Here is a 16,355-nt window from a genome sequence, read left to right as displayed (position 1 = left end):
TTTGGATAGTTACTAATTCCTCACCCTCTCTCATCCTGTAATCCTTTTTAGAGATTGCATTTATCTAATTAGTAGGGCTCTAACTAAAATAGTAGGGCTCAATTACGAAGCACAAACTGCACTTGCATTCAAGGTTGGGGCAGTTGTTGTGCAATGTGGCACAATTCATTAATTTACTTGTGTCTTAAGGTACTTCTTAATCATAGGTAGCCCGTAATCATATGCAGTTGCACTGCCACAGGGGAAACCTATTATTACTGCCACCGTTAATTGTATCTAGTAAAATATGTTAAATATGGGAAAAGTAATTATTTTTGCATCACAAAAGTCAGTCCTGAAGAAGTAACTTTAATCAACAAATTGGGTTGCCACCTTTCCTTCCTGGACAGGAAGGCAGGACGTGACATCACGGGGGCGGTCCGTGCCGCCACAGGGGTGGGGCTATGACATGGTGATCAACGATTGGCTAATCGCTGTGTCAGTCTTAGAGAATCCTGCCCAGTTTTTAAAATAACGGGAAGGTAGTTTTGATCTGGACAGCCCTAACAAAATCCAGGCGGTCCAGGTAAAAATGAACAGGTGGCATCCCTGTTAACAAATTACAGAATTAAAAATTTCGAATGATTGTCTGGGTCCCATGGATGTCCCAAGATGGACAGTCACTGCGGGTGAGAGCAATCATTAACCCGTTACATACCACTGTGTAAACTCAAACTGGTACAGTGTCACAGAGAGCTAGATTTACAAGCAAATCTAATAACTTTTTCTTCTTGCATAAAACATCACTTTGCATTAAAACATTGGTTTGTTGTTTTCTTCACTTACGCTTTGGTGTAATTTAAGACAAAATCAACTCCCTTTTCACTGTCAAACTGTATGTCATGTGGCAAGTCACTGTGAGAATGTGCATCAATGCTCAGGGGGAAACCCGGGTACCACTCTTTCCATCTACAGACAAGGAACAAAATTGCAGAGAAATGCATGTTTCATTTCTAATATTACTACAACATGTATTTATAAAGCACCAACAAAATCCAAAGCACTTTACAGGTATGGGACCTGTTATCCAGAATGCTCTGACCATAGGTTTTCTGGAGAAGGGGTCATTTTGTAATTCGGATCTCCATACCTTAAGGGTAGTTGGGATCAAGCAAAAGGTGCTGGTTTATAGGGAAAAAGGAAATTTCTTTTTAATTTCAATAATTTGATTATAATTCAGATTGAATCTATGGGAAATGGCCTTCCAGTAATCAAGAAATTTTCAGAACTTTCTGGATAACGATGCCTCTACCTGTACAATGAAAGGATTATGTACAAATACTGATCCATAGTTTAATTTAATTTAACCAATAATGGGTCACTTTTCTAAATTAAATGTAATTTTTGTACTATAAAAACAGGAATAGTGATAGAATTACGAAGTCTTCAGGATGTCTACTCTGAGACATGATCATATTATACACACAGCATATACTCTAATACGGCTAGCTAATATAACAATACCAGAGTTAGTCTTAACCAGTTTAAAAGAACTGTTACATACAGAGAGCTTTATTTTATTATTATATAGAGATTATTAATTTAATATTAAACCTAAAGTACCTGTATAGTTTTTGCCTCTCTTGCAGTTCTTTACGTCTGTGTTGCTTAAGGACTTGAGTAACATCATCTCGAGACAATTTTGCTGCATTGAAACATAATAATACAGTATAATAAAGAGATTATTTAGGTTACTTCATCTGAGGTAATGCCACATTTTCTTGATTTAGCTATTCTACAGTACTCGTTAAAAACTGACCCATATGGCATAGTGTCAGGGTTGGTAGGAATGCATGTTTAATAAGCAATTATCATCTTGCAAATTTAATAACCCTTTATTTTTTTCACTATATATTTGTCCCAGAACTCCTTTTGAAGAAAGAATCATGCTATTCAATAGAATAGAATAGTTATTCTATCAGTTTCCCTATACCTAATAGATATTAGACTCGAAGACTGGACTGTGCTTAATGAGGTCAGTCACCTTCAATGTCCAAATATTATTAAACCACCAATTTATTGGTTGCTTGTGCACTCTAACAAGTTGCATAAATTGGAAGGTAATTGGTTAATTTAGTGGCATAGGCAAGCAGATTCAGCATATGTAGTGAATATCTCTTCAGTTGCACATTTTTTGTTAACTATGTATATGGCAAAGACTGTTTTATTAATGCAAACTGTTAGATTTGTTGTACAACCCCTTTAAGCTCTAGCTTCAATGGGGCCATTTATTTATTTTTTTGTAAGTCTTTATTTTCATTTTCAAATCTTTTTTGGGGTGGGGGGTACAAAAGGGAAAATAAGGGAGGGGTAAAATTGTTTTTCCTCTAAAAAATTCATAGTCAAATATCAGAGCATATAGTACAGGTATGGGATTTATTAAATGGAAGCCCTTATCCAGAAAGTCCCAGAATATGGCAAAAGCATTTCCTATAGAGTTGTATTTAAGTTTTTTTTAAGTTTTCAGTGACTAGTACCATGTATTTGATGTTAACCCATAGTGACTACAAGCCAACACCGCAGGCTCATCCTTCTAAAGTGTCCATTTACTTACAAAAATTGAGCCATAGATGTCAAAACTGAGTGGAGGCAGCATTGCGGAAGCCGCCTCAGGTGGCATTAGGCCACATCAATTGACACCGCATTATGTCAGCACAACTTTGTGTGGGATAAAACACAGGTGAAGGTGGTAAATTCACTATGTGCTATATGTAATAATTAGTTAATGACCTGGCTTCTGCTTACTGTGGAAAGTGTAAATATGATAACAGAGCACAATAGGCTTCGTCAATAGGCTTTTGTAAAATGCAAATAATCTTCATGTTATAATTCCAAATAAAAAAACATGCAAAATCTATTCAGTATTATACTCCTTTACTCTTAACAGTTGCTTCTCTTAGATCTTATCAAACAAAGGCAAAGTTCCAGCTCTGGAACTCACCAGAAACTGCTGTACATGACTCATGAATGACCACCAAAAATACCTTCTTTTGATTACTTGATCGCTATGTCTTTTAACACTGTTCTCCACAGACCTTTTTCCTTCCACATTGCAACACTTATTCAACCTTCACAGTAGCCAGTTCCTCCTCTAGGTTAATAATACTCCAAAAAGGTTGTATCTATTTTGAGTGGAGACCCGGTTCCCTTTCCAGGAAAGCTTGGAGAGTCAAGGGGAATGTATATTGTTCTCTACTTTACCCCAACATTCTGGGGTTGAAAGGTACCTGCTTTGAGTCAAGGATGTTTGTGAGTGGAGTGGGCTGTTGATATTGTAAAACAGTAAATGAAATTGAGACGACAAAAAAGAAAATGTAATAAAAAAAGACGGATTGTGTTTAGAAGAAACAGTGTTAAAAATACATAGGGGTCAATGATAATTACTACTAAGAAACATTTCTTTCAGTTTGATGATCCATAGAAGAGCAGTTTCTGATGAATTTGGAGTGTCAGGTTTATGCAAATAGAGGATCGTGGCTTGCTGCGCGGCTTCTGTTTCATGCTGTATGACCCATAGGAAACACATTAAACACATCCTTTATATGCAGAATGCAGTATGATGTTTGTCATGAGGCGAAATGAGAACTTTGTTCCTTTGGTGATTTTGTATTTCTTTAGGGTTGTTCAGTAGTGAGTGTATATCATATGATTTATATTTTATTATTGAACTACAGTGTGTGCATTTCTCCTATTTCCTAGGTATTTTCCTGTTTTACTCATACAGGTATGGGACCTGTTATCCAGAATGCTCGGGACCTGGGGTTTTCCAGATAAGGAATCTTTCCGTAATTTGGATCTCCATAACTTAAGTCTGCTGAAAATCATTTAAATATTGAATAAAACCAATAGGCTTGTTTTGCCTCCAATAAGGGGTAATTATATCTTAGTTGGGATTAAGTACAAGGCACTGTTTTATTATTACAGAGAAAAAAGCAACATATTTCTAGTAATCTTCTCAGAAAAGAGTAATAACATGTATTTATTATTTGATGTCATCCTTATCAGATATTAGTTTGCATAAATTGGCAGGCTTATGTAAATGTGTAAATGATCCATGCATAATATTGTTATGGAAAAAGTAAAACGTGAAATAACTTTCCTCTTTGGATCAACAGGTGTTTTATACAGTATGATTAACTCTGCTGGATGCAAATGCTCTAGGGCACGGCATCATAAAACCCCCATTGCAACCCTCACCTCATCAGCTTAAAAATGTAAACTGTTTACACAAGACCATAGCAACCAGATAGCTGCTGAAATGCTGGTCTACATCATACTAAAAGTTAATTTAAAGGTGAACAACCCCTTTAAGAGGTACTAGAATTCTTTATCAAAATGCAAAGTGAGTGTAGAACTGACCAAACAGGGATGGCTTTGACATAGTTGACCAGCTTGAATATATTGAAATATATGGACAAACAATCCCTACTGGTTTGGTTACAGGGAGGCATTTTTAGTAGCTATATATATGTGTGTGTGTATATATATATACTGTATATAGGGTATGGATCCCCTCGTTTAGTATATTATTTTTTGTGACATGTATTTAACCTTGACCGTTGATGGGGACACAGCTCTCCTGGTCTGATTACGTCACCTCTGTTATTTTTAGTGCTTTTTCACAATTATTTAGGAGACATCATGGATAATTATGTGGGTGCGTTTACCAGATCCTGCAATAGAGGTAGTAATTGCTGGTGACTACAGGGGCGCATGGCGGTCGTTATGGCAAATACCCATGTTATTGGGGACCTACTTAGGACAGTGCTGGGACTAAATGGAGACGCAGTTCTCCTTATAGACCTGTGGTAGTTTAACCGGGTCTGTGCAGCAGGTTGTATGCACTTTTGCGTCCTCAGGATATCCATGACAAATAAATGTCTTCAGTCACAGTCTGATTATTATGTCCCCCTTACCACCAGTCAGTTATGGCCATAAACACAAACCGGTGCATGTTACAAGTACAACGTGCTTCACCCCTCACGTTTTATGGCCGGTTTAGGTTACCATGACAATGGTTATGCCTTTCCAGACTTAGATGTCCACTTTCCTTGAATCCTCCATGATGCATGGTTGGGATTGATATTGACAAGTTTAGAGAAAACCAAGGCAATACATTCTCAGACATTTCACAATTCCATTACATGGTTCTTACCTGTTCCTTCCCGAAGAACTATCTCTTTATCGTTAGTGATCCACCTGTAGCATGGGAACTCAAGATAATCTCCTGATGGTGTTTTGACGGTTAAATGTCTGCAGTACCAGTCATCTTTGTACCAGTATTTATGTTTCTCAATTTTTAAAATCTGAATGTCTCCGATGTCTTCTGATTCTGTTACATCATAGGAATCAATCTAAAACAGGAGTAAAGGTATAGTATGAACCAAAGTAAGTGAGAAATGAAAAGTTATTGAGTGTTCAATTAGCCAAAATTTTACATCTGTCCATATGTAAAACATTGCATGAATATTATTTTAACTCGGTGTATTTCAAATTTCTATTCAAGCTAAATTTTATTCAAGTGAGGGAAAAAAGGGCTAGTGTTTTGTATTTACTCTATACACAATAAAAAGGGGGTGATCCCTTTGAGAACTGCATACCAAGTGGGCTCGAGACATACTGCAGATAGATGCTGATGACTGGGAAGACCTCATCCACTCCTACTTATCCTCTGTAATTGGTAGTAATGATGTTCCTATACAATACCATATGATACACAGAACGTACGTTATACAAACACTCCACTCCATGGGCCTTAAACAAGACAATTTATGTTTCAAATGTGGGGCAAGTACCAGGTACATTCTTGCATGCATTCTGGGCCTGCCCAGTGATAACCATAATGTGGGGGAAGTGGTTAATTTTCTAGTACAGACATTAAACAGGCCATATTCACTGATGCATGCCTCCTGGCCTTGGGTGAGAATATAGTTCCTGGCAGGTATCATTGTATTCACCTGAGGTTTCTATAGTTCTGTGATAGGAAATGAATAATACTAGCAGGGCTGTATTTAGATCCAGTGCTGCCCTAGGCACAGGCCCTCAGCCCACCCACTTCTACCTTGATTGGGGCATGCACCATTCGTTGGCTAAGCAGGGACACCCACCTGTCCCCTCAGCTCTGCCAGTGGATTTAGCAGCAAGTGTCTGCTGGCAAGATGGATACTTTTGATTTTCCTATTTACGATACAGGAGCCTGCAGGCCGTTTTAGGCAGGGGTGCGTATATAGTAGATGCAGCCCTGAGGTTTAGTTAGAATATAGCAAAATAATCTAATACGAAAAAGGTTATTTAGCAAAATGGCCTCTATATTCTTTATAAAACCAATATATTATATGGAGCTGTATTATCTATAATAAAGAGAAGACTCTTTATTAAGCACTGTAGAATATGTTGGCACTAAAAAACAACAATAAGCAACAAAATATGATCCAGATAAATTGTTTTGGTATTCTCTGATCCGTAAACTGCTGAGTAAAAACATAACTTGATTAGCACAAGAATTAGAATGGAGTTGCCATACATCTCTAGTAATAGTGCCTGATTTGTTTTTTGCGAAAACCTTTTGAAAAGTATGCCCCAAAATGCACTTCCTATAAAGTATTTTGAGATTGCGTGTGTGAAAAAAATAACGTATGAGGTAAACAATAGAGATAATCTCTATGGAAAATCAGCAATTTTCAACTAAGAACATCTTTGAAAAACAATTTTTTGAGAATCATACTTCTGCCCACACCTCCCACCATCTGTATACTTTTCTACTTGATTGAAATCACTATGCTAGTAAGATAAATTACTTCTCTTTTATGTACTGTACGTTTAATGGGCAAGAAAATCCCATTCGTAGATATGTCTCCCACTGCCTAGTAATCATAAAATCATATAAAAAGCAGGACCTTGCATGTAATGTAAAACCATAGGGTTGTTCATCTGAAACAACTTGTTCATAGAATGCATTTTATTTCAATCTGGTCAATTCCAAATTTCTCTCCACCTGTACCATTCAAGCATAACTATACAGAGGAAGGTAAGGTAAACTCACCCTTAGTAAAACTAATGACATTTTCAGACTTGTTTACTAGGATGCACAGTGGAGGTAGCACTCCATCCCAGGGGTCAGGTGCATGGGGAACAAAAAAACACATGGCACTGTTTTTGCACTTTGAACCCCCTTCAATGATAAATGAGCCTTCTAGTCTCAGAATGGGTTTATCATATGTGTGAAAGGCTTTGGTGAAGGATTTGTTGTTGACTCCCAGTGACAACATGAAGGAAAGCATCTGGAGCTAAGGACTTTAGTAAACAGGGATTTAGCCACAACAGAAAAAGATACTAATCTAATAAGTTCCACAAATAGTGGGAGTCTGTGGTTCCCTAGTGGAGATAAAATATGCACTTGCTATCTAACTGGGAGTGCCACACAGGGCAGATTCTCAGGCTGCGGATAAACAGAGGCCAAGAATCCACCCTACACTTTAAAAATCTGGAAGTTGTACCTGCATATGTGCTGCATATGCCTACACCGAGCCAAAGCAATGCTTCTGGGTGCAAACAAAACTTTCAGATTCTTCACACGTAGGGGCGACTTCTCGGCTTGTGTTTATCCACACCCCAATAATCTGCCCTGCATGGCACTAGCCTTAGATATCTCATAGGCAGCGGCAATCTTGGGCTTTTGCTACCCCTAGTAACTGACCACTCCCTCCACCTGAGAAAAGATTCTTTGCAGACCTCTTGTCTTTCAGCTGTACAGCAATAAAAGTAAGTAAAATTAAAGGAACATGGAGATAAATGAAAACATTATTTGACAACTGATTGGCAAAATGAGCATCATCAGGTTAGGGCTGTGACAGACGGGGAGATTAGTTGCCACGCGACAAATCTTCCTTGTCGAGGGCGACTAATCTCCCCGAAATGCCATCCCACCAGCTAGAATGTAAATCGCCAGTGGGATGGCATACGTGACGCCGTAATCGCTGAAGTTTCCTCTCAAGGCAACTTTGGTGGTTTCGGCAAATCGCCACGCCGCGCATGCCATCCCTCTGGCGATTTACATTCTAGCCGGTGGAATGGCATTTTGGGGAGATTAGTCACCGCGCAACAAATCTTCCTTGTCGCGGGCGACTTATCTCCCGGCCTGTCACAGCCCTTAGTTGTACCATTCCTCAGTCAGTTAACCCAAATAAATAGACAACACCATTGTAAACTCCAGCTCCAGCAAAAGCCTGGAATGTAAAAGATATAACGTGCTGGTGTTAATGCTTCCAATTTTTAATCATTTATAGTTAGGTCATATAGGTCACTTAAATAATCGTTAAACATTCTGAAATTATGAGATGTACTATAAACTCTTAAATATAAATGGCTTTGCATGATTGAATAAGGTGTTATCTACATGTCAAAGATATAATCAAAATAAAAGTATCTCAGTGATGTCTTTCTGGATAGGAATATGAGCACTACCTCTGGTAAATTAAGCCTGAAGGGGAAACAGGTTATTTAGATTTTTACTCCAAATCACTCAAGAGCAATAAATAATATTGTGCATTATAGTTCCTGGAATTGCTAAGGACAAACAAGCATAAATAGTAAACAGACTTTCCTTGCACTAATGTATATCATCAGACAGTCTACAGACAAGTTTTTTGTTTATGAGTAAGTGTGAGTCCACTTATACTTTCACTGTGTGGGTGCTATGAGAGATGAGAAGGTTTCCTCTCTTGCCTGTTTAAAGTGGAAATCTGAAGCTGTTTAAAGGGATGCACCAACTGGAATCCTACTTATTATTTGTTTTAATCAAATGTATTTTTAAAACCAAAGGTTTTAAAGGATATTTTACCATTATAAATTAATAATCAGTTTTGCTATCACTAAATTCCTCAAATACAATTTCAAATTATTAAAAATGATCCTTGGTCAACACCCCCACAGAGTGAGGTAGAGGTTGCTGGGTGGACTTTTTAAGCTTAAATAGCATTTCTTCATAATGACAGAGGCTGCCACTCTTGGTTGAGTTGGAAACCTTCTGGCATGGTATATCTAGTATAAGTAAATCTTGAGCAACTTGACATGCCATGACCTGGATGAATGAAAAATCTTCATAGTCCTATTGGCATGGATCCAGAACCAGCCCCTGCCTGCAGCCAGTGCTGCGCCAGACAGTAAATGTGACCAAGGCAGGACCCTATTTACTGCTCAGGCCCCTCTCTGCTCATCACATCTCCCACCCGCTTCTCCTCCTAATGGCTACCAAGTAAATTTCACTTTTACCTATTGGCCGCTATGTTGTTACCCAAGTTACACAAGGGTGGAGGGGCGGAGTGGGAGGAGCTACTGTATATCCAGAATTCAAATTTGAAGAAGGCAGAGGTATGAGCCTAGTGCCCCCCACCATTGCACCCAAGGCAGGTGCAGCTTCTGCCCACCCCTAGTTCCAGCCCTGTCTGTGACTGGCATGTGACTGGGATTTAAAAAGATTTTAAAGGAAAACTAAAGCTCAACAAAGATGTAGATTCCCGCACCTCATGGCTAATGCCAGACTAAGATGTTTATTGTATCTTCACTTCAATCAGTGTGTTAAAAACAGTAGCTAAAAACAGAAATGTAAAAATTCTGAAGAAAATAGGAAGTGGTTTTTAAGTTTCAAAGTGATAAAGCTAAATTTGCAGTTTTGCATGTAAACATTTCTATATAAGACACATGGCACAATAGAGAAGGCTTTGCTATCTGTATGACTTCCATTTCAGACAAAGCAATGGTAACTACCCATTCTGCACTGGCCTGGGGAAAAACCCTATGCAGTGCTATGGCGCCATTTTCCCAGGTGTCTCTAGATAGTCCAAGCCAAGGATGCCTGGGATTAAGTTTAGATATCTGAGTGGCTCTCTGTTTGTTATTTCCCCAGGCTGGGTTAGTTTTATTTTCAAAAATAAGCACAGGCCTATGATAAAACCTAGAGGCCTATTTAACGAAATTTGTATTTATGTAATGTTCCTATTTTGGTCGTACTTTTTTTCTTTTAAAAATATGAATGTTACATTATTTATTAAAAAATCTAAATTAAAAATGTGATTGAATGAAACTATAAAAAAATATGAATACCTCCAATTCCTAATTCCTAATTCGCATCATTTTTAATGGGTCTGCCCATTGAATCAAGGTTTCCTTGCCCTTGTCCATAGTTGCCCATACAGTTTAACAATAAAAGATGTAGCTTCACGTCACTCACTATGGGTGTGAATTAAGCACAGACCTGGGCATCAGCAGACGTATTATAGAACATGTTTGAAGACACATACCAACGGGGTCATTTATAAAGTTTTTGCAGCGTTTATAAAGTTGAAATTTTGCACTGCTGTGCCCGTCTTTCCTTTTTTTTGGAAATCGCTGTGAAATGCAAATTGTGCAAAAAAATTTGCAAATAAGATTGTGATTTGCATGATCATGCCCTCTGCGTGTTTATTGAGTGCAAATATAGCATACTATATATAATATTATATACAAATCATATGGCATTAGATCTTTTACATTTACCGCACTACTAACTCAAGAGTTCTCTGTAAGAGATGATCTCTGTGGCACCACAAACTCCCTCCCCCCCCCAAATAAATACAAATAGTCCCTGTAAGAAGGCTATAATGCTGTAGATTTTGTATAAATAGCTTCATTTTATTATACTGCATGTGAAAATTAACCTACAGTACGCCACACAATCTTGTACATCTGTACGGTTGGAGAGGATTATCCCGTTATCTAGCATATTATTAAAGAACTTTCTATTCAAGGCAAAACCAGCACATAATAACAAGCAAATAAAGTTAAAGCTGCCTCAAAGTCTGTGAACATTTGCCCCCATATGTAATAAAAGGCACTAAGTTTGCCTAGTAACCCATAGCAACCAATAAGATGTGTACTTTTAAACAGGTGACCAGTAAATTCGAAACTCAGGTCTGTCAGTCTGCTGCATTGTGTTATATTGTTTCAAATGCCAGAGCCCCCAGGGCAGAGAATAGAAAAGGACAGACAAACACATAGCAGTTATACACACAAATAGATCAAAAACCATTATAAATTTGTAATGAATGTATATTGCATGTTGCTTAGAATTATGTTTTCTTTAATTTGGCAAAAGAATATATTTTGGGTTGACTTGTCCTTTAATTGCAACCCTAAATCAATTATGTATCACAAACACACTTATATTCTGAGTCCACAATCTACAGCAACCTGTCAGACATCATACTTAAAGGGGTGTTTGACCTTTAAGCTAAATTTTAGTATATTATAGGGTGGCCAATTCTTCATTTTCAAGTCTTCATTTTTATTGTTTCTTCAAATATTTGCTCCTCTTCTAACTCTTAAAAGCTTCCCTGACCCCAGAAGCTATAAAACTATTGCTCTTTGAGGCTGCGTTGTCATTGTTATTGTTAATTTTCATAACTTATCTTTTTATTCATATTCTATCATATTTCTATTTCTCATATTCATATTCCAGTTTATCATTTAAACCACTGCCTGGTTGCTATAGTAATTTGGATCATAACAACCATATAGCTGTTAAAATTCCAAACTGGAGAACTGCCGAATAAAATGCTAAATAATTAAAAAACCACAAATAATAAAGACCAATTGTTTGAGAATACCACCCTCTACAGCATACTAAAGTTCATTTAATGGCAGTAGACTAATCAAAGTTTACAGTTTGTGGGTTGCTGTTTTTTCCTGCACTAGCACAAAATGGCCCCTACTGTATATATAGAATGCTTAATGCAGACATGGGATCTATTATCTTTCTGGAATTTGGAGCACCACTCCTAACAGTTAAACTCAAAAAACAACAGGACAGTAGGATTGTTCTGCCACTATCATGACTTTATGCATCTTAGTTATCATCAAGTACAACCTAATGTTTCATTATTAAAGAGAAAACTATTGTAACCATGCATTGTTGGTATGAAAAACCTTAGAATAAAGTAGCTTTATGCACATAGCATATAATAACATATTTGTACATATGGAGCAAAGGCAAGCATTAAATACAGTGCTCCCTGCACACTGCACCTTACGCCAGGTCTTTAATCCAGAGTAAGGTACCAACTGCCACTGGAACGGCACATGTTCTGTGTGTAGGGCCCATAAAGACCCCTAATTTTGCAGTCCAGCTCTTGAGCCTGTACTAGTAGCAAATTACCTTATTATGTTTCCATTTTATAAGAGGTAAACATCTGATATGAAAGCATTAACAATACTTCTTTAATAGAAACACTTACCGCTCCTCTTTCAAAATCATTGTAGAAGGCTTTATCTAGAAGATGCCTCTCACTGCACCCTTTGGAACCCACAAGTGTAAGGTAAATATAATCATCTGTGCCAGCAAACCACTGGCTGCCCGTGGCCACCGTGACTGTATAGGATGGCATTCTGTCTTAGTTAACTGATTAGTTGTTAACCCACAAAGAAATGCAGGTCCTCTAAAGTAACCTATGGAGTCTGAAGGTCTATATTACATTGCAAAAGGCATGGGCACACCCCCAACTCTTCTAATGGCTCTTGCAATTCAGCCTTGCCTTTCAATGCTTCCTCTTTTTATTTTTAACTGAATTGCTAAAAGCTGTGAAAAGACAATGACTCGATTTGTCAATTGCTTAGAATGTTATCATATCCTGACCAGAAGTTCTGTGTTTCTAGAAAAAGTCTGCTGTTCAAGTGCTGGTGTGTATAAAGTGAGTGGAACTGTACAGGCATAGGGCTGATGTATGCGATTTTGTTGGATGTTATGCAATATATAAGTGATTGCAAGAGAATGTATTCTTATCTATAGGTGCCCTTTGTTAATGTTTTCTTCTTTTTCCCATAGTTATCAATGAATTGTTCATGTCTTATTCTTTGCTGCATAGTTATCCATGAATGACACCTATGATCTAAGACCAATGCATAATGCAGTGATTGGCTATTCTTTAAGTTCCTTTACTGCTCTGTTTTTATAATCTTTCAATAGAACACATTTTATTTATTTGTTTTCTTAAGTGTTTTACTAGTTTGCAGGAATACAGGTATGGAAGCAGAGCATTTTGTTATCCAGAATACTCTGATATCTGGGGTTTTCTGTAATTTCGATCTCCATACTTTATGTAAACTAATAAATCATTTAAGCATTAAACGAACCTATTAGCATTCTTTTGCCTCCTGTAAGTATTAATTAAAATCTTAGGTGGGTACATGGTATTGTTTTATTAGTGCAGAGAAACTGCACACCTGTGTTTTAAAATGGAATCTCTGGGAGATGGCCTGCCCATAATTTGGGATCCCATACTTGTATTTTCATTTTTTTGTGTTATTTACATTATTTCTAAGGCACCAACAAATCTGCCACACATGTACAATAAGGACTATTGCATTTGCAACAGTGTTTATAAAACATATATCACTAGTGGGAGCATAAACAGCTCACTAGAGCAGTGCTGTCCAACTTCTGTTGTACCGAGGGCCAGAATTTTTCCGACCTACGCGGTGGAGGGCCGATAATGGAAGACAGTTTGACCACTCCCCTTTTTGAAACCGCACCCACTTGAAACCACACCCATGTTATCACATGACCATACCCATATTAATGGTTGTAGTACAGCAAAAACCTGCCATACTCTTCCTGCCCTACCCTGCCTGTGTGCCATACTCTGCCTGTCCTACCCTGCCTTTGTGTGTGCCATACTCTGCCTTCCCTACCCTGCCTGTGTGTGCCATACTCTGCCTGCCCTACCCTGCCTGTGTGCCATACTTTCACTGTGTGTGCCATTCTTGGCTGGTTTGTGCCATACTTGGCCTATGTGTGCCATACTCTGCCTGCCATACCCTGCCTGTGTGTGCCATACTCTGCCTTCCCTACCCTGCCTGTGTGTGCCATACTTTCACTGTCTGTGCCATTCTTGGCTCGTTTGTGCCAAACTTGGCCTGTGTATGCCATACTCTGCTTGCCCTTCTCTGCCTGTGTGTGCCATACTCTGCCTTCCCTACCCTGCCTGCGTGTGCCATACTTTCACTGTGTGTGCCATTCTTGGCTGGTTTGTGCCAAACTTGGCCTGTGTGTGCCATACTCTGCCTGCCCTACACTGCCTGTGTGTGCCATACTCTGCCTTCCCTACCCTGCCTGTGTGTGCCATACTCTGCTTGCCCTATGCTGCCTGTATGGAACACACAGGCAGCCTACAGTGACACAATGCTGGCACTGCTCCTACAGTCTGCACAATAACTATATATTAAAAAACTTTTTAATTGCAGTACCACCTCAGTATATGTTCTTTTTGTGGTATGCAGGGATTATTTGTGGGTTTCTACTGCTCCAGAGGTGTGAACAGGGGAACAATGGGGGTGATAACAGCCTGAGCCTGAGGTGTGAACACTGCAGGGGGTGAACAATGCAGAGATTAAAAGGTGTGAACAGTACAGGGGATTACATATTTAAACAATACAGCCTGATTACAGCCTGAATCTGAGGTGAGAACCATGCGGGGGGGGCAGTTAATCACAGTTCTGATACCATTTAAAGCTTACACAAGAGTAAACCATCAAAGCAGCCAGACAGGTGGGGGGCCACACAGAGGGGGGTCCGGCCCGCGGGCCGCCAGTTGGACAGCACTGCACTAGAGGATCACAATACTGATTCAAGCAATATCTCCTGAAGTCGGCATCACTCCAACATAAGTACAGTATAAAAGGCAATACTGGACTTCTATTGCCATAGAACGTAATAACAGGTCACTATAATGCTTTAAACCCATAAATCTCAACCCTGTTGTTTCACCAATAGTAATAGATGTATATGAAGGGGAGTGACAGTCTGAGGGGGTGAGCATGCACAAGTCTAGCAAGGGGCATGTTTTCCGCTATGTTGCATCACCTCTTCTTTTAATAACACTTTAACCATGTGGGAACCGAGGAGACCAATTGCTGGAGTTTTGTTATGTGAAATGGTGGCCCATTCTTGTCTGATATAGGATTTTAGCTGCTCAGCAGTTTGGGATCTATTTTGTTGTCACTTTCCTTTCATAATGTGCCAAAATGTTTTCAGTGGGTGACAGTTTAGGACAGGCAGGTCAGTTCAAAAACCGGACTCTCTTACTACAGAGCGATTCTGTTGGGCATTGTCTTGCTGAAATATTAAGGCCTTCCCTGAAAAAGACATTGACTGGGTTGCAGCATACTGTATGTTGCTCCAAAACCTGTGTATATTGTTCAGCATTAATGATCCCTGCCCAAGCTCCCCATACCATGTGCACTAATGCACCCTAGGGTGCCTTTTTTTTCTTGCAATACTGGCCTTTGGCTTGGAGTAGTGGGCTATGCCCCCGTAGCATGGGGCAGGGCAACAATGTCACAGGGTGGAGAAATGGGCAGAGAAGGTGGGGAAATGGGCAAAGTATAGGTGGGTCTGTACTTATAAAGAGTAATCCTTTAGCAGAGTAATTCATGAAATGGAGGGATTTGTAATTCTGGCCCCAACCCTTGCTGGTGATTTACTGGTAGGGCTGATTAAATATAGGGTGGGTGGTAACCCGAATGCCATCTTGGATGCTGGCTTTTGAACTGTGCACTGATAGCAAACCAGATGGTCCTTCTCCTCTTTAGCCTGGATCATGGGACATCCATGATTTTTTACATTTGGTTGGTGAGACTGCAGGACAGTTTCCCACTGTCCAGAAAAGGCAGGTGCGTTTCTAGACTGTGTTCACAAACAATGGTTTTGCAATATTCGTGAGTTCTTATAGTGATCTCCTCCACAGAACTATTTCTATTTCTAATTCAGTGCTGTTGAGCTCTGAAAAATATATGCTTGTTTTGAATTTGATGCTAGCAACAAAAACTAGGCAAGCGTTAGGGGAGTGGGCAGGGTGTAGCATGGGGCAGGGCAATGATGTCACAGGGTGGGGAAATGGGCAAGGTATAGGGGGGTCTGTACTTATAAGGAGTAAGCCTTTAGCGGAAGGGATTTGTAGGATATTACAAATTTACAAGTAATTACATTGCCGGTAAATTTGTAATTCTGGCCCTGGCCCTAGCTGTTGATTTAATGACTGGGCTGGTTAAATATAGGGTGGGTGGTAATCCAACTGCACCCCCATAACATAGTGGACTCTGGCTTTTGCACTGTGCACTGATAACCAACCAGATGGACCTTCTCCTTAGCCTGGATCACACAACATCCATGATTTCTAAAAACAATTTCATATTTTGATTGGTCAGACCACAGGACAGTTTTCCACTGTCCAGAACAGGCTGGTGCGTTTCTAGACTGTGTTCACAAACTGGTTCACATAGTGATT

At 39.1% G+C, this 16,355-nt stretch overlaps 1 protein-coding gene across 1 annotated transcript in view; it reads right to left on the bottom strand.

Moving 5' to 3' along the window:
* alox5 (arachidonate 5-lipoxygenase) overlaps nucleotides 1-12,523 on the bottom strand; it is a 31,352-nt gene extending 18,829 nt beyond the window's left edge. The window contains exons 1-4 of the mRNA XM_004915925.4: nucleotides 12,309-12,523; nucleotides 5,195-5,393; nucleotides 1,603-1,684; nucleotides 826-948 (exon numbers count right to left, since the gene is read on the bottom strand). Of these exons, the coding sequence (XP_004915982.1) occupies nucleotides 826-948; nucleotides 1,603-1,684; nucleotides 5,195-5,393; nucleotides 12,309-12,458 (554 nt within the window). The 5' untranslated portion in view covers nucleotides 12,459-12,523. The remainder of the gene's footprint in view (nucleotides 1-825; nucleotides 949-1,602; nucleotides 1,685-5,194; nucleotides 5,394-12,308) is intronic.
* Nucleotides 12,524-16,355: the final 3,832 nt, after the last annotated feature.

Source organism: Xenopus tropicalis, chromosome 7 (genome assembly GCF_000004195.4).
Source record: "Xenopus tropicalis strain Nigerian chromosome 7, UCB_Xtro_10.0, whole genome shotgun sequence".
Taxonomy (NCBI): Eukaryota; Metazoa; Chordata; class Amphibia; order Anura; family Pipidae; genus Xenopus; species Xenopus tropicalis.
Note: the sequence above shows the minus strand (reverse complement) of the source record. Positions and strands in the feature narration are given on the sequence as shown.